The sequence below is a fragment of the Caretta caretta genome, chromosome 2 (assembly GCF_965140235.1).
Source record: "Caretta caretta isolate rCarCar2 chromosome 2, rCarCar1.hap1, whole genome shotgun sequence".
NCBI classification, from domain to species: Eukaryota; Metazoa; Chordata; order Testudines; family Cheloniidae; genus Caretta; species Caretta caretta.
In genome coordinates this window covers 228,679,024-228,685,023 of record NC_134207.1, presented here as the reverse complement: position 1 = coordinate 228,685,023, position 6,000 = coordinate 228,679,024, and the positions used below count along the sequence as shown (strand labels likewise).

At 48.5% G+C, this 6,000-nt stretch overlaps 1 protein-coding gene across 3 annotated transcripts in view; it reads left to right on the top strand.

The window, feature by feature from the left end:
• The first annotated feature begins 1,726 nt into the window (after window positions 1-1,726).
• FAM171A1 (family with sequence similarity 171 member A1) overlaps window positions 1,727-6,000 on the top strand; it is a 136,322-nt gene continuing 132,048 nt past the window's right edge. For 2 of the 3 annotated variants that reach the window (XM_048838041.2, XM_048838040.2), the window contains exon 1: window positions 1,727-2,124. In XM_048838041.2, the coding sequence (XP_048693998.1) occupies window positions 2,031-2,124 (94 nt within the window). In that variant the 5' untranslated portion in view covers window positions 1,727-2,030. The remainder of the gene's footprint in view (window positions 2,125-6,000) is intronic. The other variant, XM_048838039.2, reaches the window with a different exon arrangement.

Sequence of the window (6,000 nt, the reverse complement as noted above, 5' to 3'; positions counted from 1 at the left end):
CTACTTAAGGCAGGGGTGGGCAAACTATGGCCCACCAGCCGTTTTAATCCGGCCCTCTAGCTTCCACTGGGGAGTGGGGTCTGGGTCTTGCCCCCATCTGACCTTCCAGCTGGGGAGCAGGGTCAGAGGCCGTGCCATGCAGCTCCCGGAAGCAGCGGCATATTCCCCCCTCTGGCTCCTGCCCTGTAGAGACAGCCAGGGGCCTCCACTCTGCAAACTGCCCCGCCACAAGTGCTGCTCCTGTGGCTCCCGTTGGCCAGGAACGACAGCCAGAGGGAGCTGCAGGGGCGGTGCCTGCGGACAGGGCAGTGTGCACAGCTGCTGGGCTGCACCTCGGCGTAGGAGCCATAGGGGGGACATGCTGCTGCTTCTGGGAGGCGCTTGAGGTAAGTGTCACCTGGAGCCTGCACCCCTGAGCCCTGCCCTGCGCCCCAACCTCCTGCCCCAGCCCTGATCCCCTTCCTGCTCTCCAAACCCCTCGTTCCCAGCCCAGAGCACCCTCCTGCATCCCAAAACTCTCATCCCCAGTCCCACCAGAGAACCTGCACCCCCCGCTGGAGCCCTCACCCCTTGTTGTTCAGTGTGGGGTTTGTACACAGAGGCCTATGAGTGTATATGCTAGAAGCTCTCCTTCCCTAGCAGACCTGTACAAGGATGTCTCATATTAAGTCTGTCAATGGTAGGGAAGCAGATGCCAAAAAGGGGGTGGGCAAAAGGAGATGTTAGAGTCATGGCTTGGTACCCCCTTCACAGTGGCCCAGGGAGAAGGGCTGACATGTCAAGGGAAGCCCTTAAGGATGGATCCTGGAAGAAGTCTCAGGAGATACTCTACCTGCCTTAGGCATAATCTCCTCAATGCTCCTCTTGTAGCATCCTACATAGAACAGTGATGAAATGTTACTAGCTAGTCCTAAGTGACTTATCTAGGTCATACATTGAGTTTATGGCAGAAGTGGGTACAGAATCAAGGCCTCCTCTCTCCAAGGCCTGTGCTTTAACTGCTAGATGCTCCTGTTCATTAACAGTTTTATGGTGACATTTTTAGACAATTTCTCACAAAGTTCAAACAAACAGAACAGCTCAGGGGTCTGCCCCACAAACATAACAGAAGTAAATATTACATAAAAGGAGCAGGAGCAAAACTGACTCTCACTGAGCATTAAGGAGACCCAGTTGCTTGTGACTTGGGTTACAAGAAGCCATTTAAGGGTATTTTGTGTGACTTATCATATTTGATGTCTGCTCTTCGATCATCACATTCTTGTTTTCCTGCTGGATTGCAGATGGGAATGAGGAAAGATCTAATAATACTAGTCTTGAGCCAGTGGACAAGAAACAAGCATCACACCGGATGCATTTTTATATCTATAAAGGAAAAAAAAGGGGGGGGAGGTCCAAATACAGTGAGTGAGTGGAGAGTGGCTGGCAGGTAAATGCTCTAGCTCTTGGAGGTTGAGGGTGGGTGATAGGAGCTTTGCACGAACTCGCAAGCAGTAATATGTCTCGAAGGAGGATGAGCTCCTCGGGCGAAAGGGCTGGCAAAGCCGGGCTTCAGGCCTGTCGGACGCGTCTCCCCTGCCACAGGTTGCCCTGTTACTCTTTCTAGCAGCGCCCCGCTCTGTGCTAGGCATCTCCTGCTTTTCTGCTGGGGCGATGCGGGGTTGGCTGCCGCGGGCTGGCCTGCAGGTGGAGCCCCCTCCCGGCTCTGCGCGGCTGCTGAAGCGGGGCAGAAAGGGTTAATAGCCCGGCTGCCTCAGCCTTTGGGGACCCCTCACACAAATAAATAAATAAGCAGCGCCCTGCCGCCCCCTCCCGCTTTGCGAGGCGCCGGCCGCGGGGACGCAGCGGCGGGGCCAGGATGCGGCAGGGGATAGCAGGGGGGGCCGCAGCCGCTCTCGCCGCAGCGAAAGGCAACATGGAGGGAGGCGCGGAGCGGGCCAGCCCCTGATGCGGCGCTTTCTCCGCCTCCTCCGGGCAGCGGCGAGTCCCTTCCTCCCTCCCGGCGGTTGCGGCGGCGGCGGCGGGTGGAAATGAGCAGGTCGGCGGCGCTTCTCCTCTGCCTGCTGGGCTGCAACGTGTGGAAGGCGGTGACCAAAACCCTGGGGGCGCCCGGCGCCGCTCGAGGTGGGTGCGGGCCGGGCGCGCTTTGTGCTGCCGGGGGAGGGTCTCCAGGGGGGCCACATTGTGTTGGGGGCGCTGCCCGGGCAGGCGCGGCCGGAGCCCCGCTCCCCCTCTCAGCGCTGCGGCCGCCGGCACCGCTCCGGGGGCTGTTGTTAAAGGCAGGGGCTGCTGGCCAGGCCCGCCTGCTCCCCTTGGCTCGCCCCCCCCCCCCCCCCAGCCCCGGCAGGTCCTGTCTGGTGCTGGCTGCTGAGCGCCCCCCTCCCCCGCCCCCCCGACGCAGCGGTGATGGGCGGCTTCGTAAAACCTCGCTCGCCTGGGGCTGGCCGCCTTGCGCCTACCCCCTCCCTTGGCGAGCCCCGCTTGAGGCTGTTGTGTTGTGCCCCCCTCCCCCGCTCTTGCAGGTACCGCTTGGCGCTGGTTACCGTGCAGCCTCCCTCCGCTCGGCAGGTCCCGCTTGGTGCTTTCCCCTCTCCCTGCACGTCTGGCCGGGGGCTCATTGCACCCCTGTAAGCCCCACGTGCGGTCGCCTGCTTTGACCGTGGCTTAAGGTCCTGTTCCGTGACCCAGGCGGGAGGCCCTGGAGCAGCCCCCAAAAGTTTCCTGTCTCTTCCTGGCTGTATTCCGCGGGGGGAGCGCACTGCTGGCTTGGTGTTGCTGACCATCCTGTCTCTTCGCCTGCGCCTTTTGTTTGGAGAGGTGGCCAGTCCGACTCCCCATCCTTACTGCATGTCATACAAGCAGCGTGCCCCTTGCTAGCAATGCATGTGGCACTTCTGTTTGGGCGGGGGGGGGAGTGTTTTATTTTAAATTAGGAAAAATCTGCTTTAAATGACTGTCACACCTTTCCCCCAGCTGATTTCACAGCAATATAATCATGGACTTTAGAACCAATACCAGCCTCTTCAAAGGAAAGAATGGACAGCAGTGGGCAACTATTTTGGCATCTAAATTAACTTCGTGGTCCTTTTCACTTAATTTGAGCCCTTTCTACCTGAGTAGGATGGCTCTGCAGTAATCTTATAGTTACTTCCCTCATGTGATGTGGTTTCATCAGCAAAATGTGTCTGTACTGTAAAAATGTGACACTGCGAAGGAGATACTGTAGGTGGGAGATACTCAATCACAGATTAGTCATGCTTCCACACTGCATTTCTACCCTTTATTATTGCAGTAGTGTTCAGTTTCTCTCCAGGCTTCATTCTGCATAGCTCAGAAAGGGATCGTACATCTTGGCTTCTGGGAGCTCATAGGTATGTTAAACAGCAGAAAATGTAGCTTGCTGGTGGTAAATAGTTTGCTACAAGAGAATATATTTGCAGACTGGTTAGTATTTGCCTATTAGTTAACCTTGTGAAATAGCTAAGTATCAATGTCATTTCGTGTGGGAGAGGTTCTCTCCCCCACCCCCCTTTAGCCTTCAGGAGAGCAGGTTAATTATATCCTTCCATAACAACTAAGGTGGATATGCAATACATCAGGGATATAACTGTACCCTATTTCCTCCCACATTCTCTGCCCCCCCTTTCTATGTCTTTAAGGGTCAGTAGTCTCTAAGTGCCCCCCCTTTTTTTATACAAACAAAAATGACATTTAGGTTCTTAGAGGTCATTCTGTTTTTAATAAATTCTTTTGTTCTTTGATTCCCAATCATCATTTCTACAACATCCAGTAAAATACAAACTATAGTCCTGTGGTCTGATACTGAGTGATCAAAATTTTGGTATCTTGTTGCAAAATCTACTGTGTTATACAAGATCTTTTTTAACAAGATTGGAAAAGGGGCAGAGGATTTGACTTTGAAACTTGAGATTTCTTATTTCAAATCAACTATCAACTATTCTGCTAAACTTTGTGTTTGGGGCACTTGCAAAACACAGAATTTATACTGAATTAGTTCACAGATATGTCAACAAAAATATACACATCCTTTGAAGGTGACATTTGACAACAGAATTTGATTTTTATTTTGGTATATAATCAGAATAGTGATATGGAGAATATTTACTGATTTCTGTCAAAATTCTTGATATGTTGGTGAAATTACAGTGCAGTTTGACTTTTTTTTTTTCCTCATTCACTGTCAGCTCTTTTTAGAGGCAGCTCTTTCTAACTCAAGCAACTGGAAAAGTAATGGCTGTAGCAACAATATAACTTGATTTATTAAATTTATTTTTATGTAAATCATGAGGAAAGACAGGGAGTTGGCCATTATACAGTATCTATACTCAGGACTGTTTTTAAACTTGATAGTTTGACCTTTTTATTGCTTGCGGATATGTCATTCTTGAGTGAGCAGAGAATATTGATGTATGATGAATAAAATGATCAAATTCTGTCTTCAGTATTTGAACATCTGAGGTTTACTGATGTAGAGTAGACCGCTTTCTGGGCTTTCACTACTATTTTTCAGTTTTCCCCTCTATTCTAAGCTATCTATATGCATGCTTTGGAAGATAGACATGTGGAGGTTCATTTTAGTATTAAAAAGTATCCAGTTTAGCTCAGGTAAGTAGTGACCACAAGTTTTTCTGGAAGCTTATGAATTTGTGGTCATAGTAAAGTCTAGAGAATAGGTAGCTAAATCCCCCAAATAACCATTGCAGTTGATACTAATTGGGATTCCTTATTGGTAGACTCAAAATTGAAGGCAAGTGTTTGAATGGTTATGAAGACTGAAGTTACGCCCGCCCCTCTCCCCCCCTCCCCCACTTCAGCACTTGCGTTGGTACTTCTAGGTCAAGGTTGAGGCATACTGGAGTCAGGGGTTAGAAATCTTTGCAATTGTCCATGTTGTGTCTCTTGTGTGGATGAGGTATAAGATTGGTTTGGGAAGGATTAGAGAGGACCACAAACTGGATTGGATCAGGTTGGTGAAGAGAATGTAAAGTCCGGAACAGGAAGCAAGGAAAACGTTGACAGTGAGATACAACTAGACAGTTGAATAATTTTTGAAAGAGAAATGATGGATATCCCATCAATTGCAGTATTTAAATTGTAATTGGACAAAACACTAGAAAACTCTGTAGAGAATAGTCCTTGTTGATAGGGTTGGAGTAGATGAGATTTGATTAGATTCTTCTATATTCCTATAATCAGACTGGCTATGTGGAATTTGAACTTTGTGCCATATGAATGTGGGGTTATAGCTGGCACCTTTGTTAAGGAAGAGGTGAAGAGAGAATACAGCTCCAAAAAAAATCTCATGATTTGATATTTTTCCTCCTCCTCTGGCACCAGCTCTAGTCCCAAATATGAATGGCACCAAGTTCAAATTCTGCTCAGCCAGGCTGATTCCACAATTCAATGAATATGAAAGGTACTGATAATTAAGCTTCATCGTTTACACCCCATTAAAAAAATTGGGTAACATTGGCACTTGAGTTGTTTCAGTATGTCTGGCTCAGCATGTAAATGGATGGATGCAATGTTGCCTCTGAAGATGTGCCTCTGAACCACAAGGATTAGAAAATATTTTAAGAAATCCCCTAACTTCTGGAGTATACAGCGAAATCCGCACAGACGCTAGTTTTGTTTATTTTATGAATGTTGAGGCTTGGTGTCTCTGCGGATGAGGTAATTGTGAGCTCATTTAGATAAATTTAAGAATTAGTAGGATTATAAGTTTTCACCCTCTCCAAACTCTACTGCTGAAATTGAATCAATATTTCAAATGAGGACTTAATTTCAGGTTTTAAATAAAACTATAAACGTCAGCTATTCTTATATTTGAACATTTGTTGAAAGAATACTAACACTAACGTAAGCCAGTGTCATAAAGATAAACCAAACTACTTTGGCCTTATGTGCACTGGAAATTGTGTTGAAGAATCTAAATAAAACATAGGGCAATTTCCGATCATGTGAACCGATGTCTTCCAA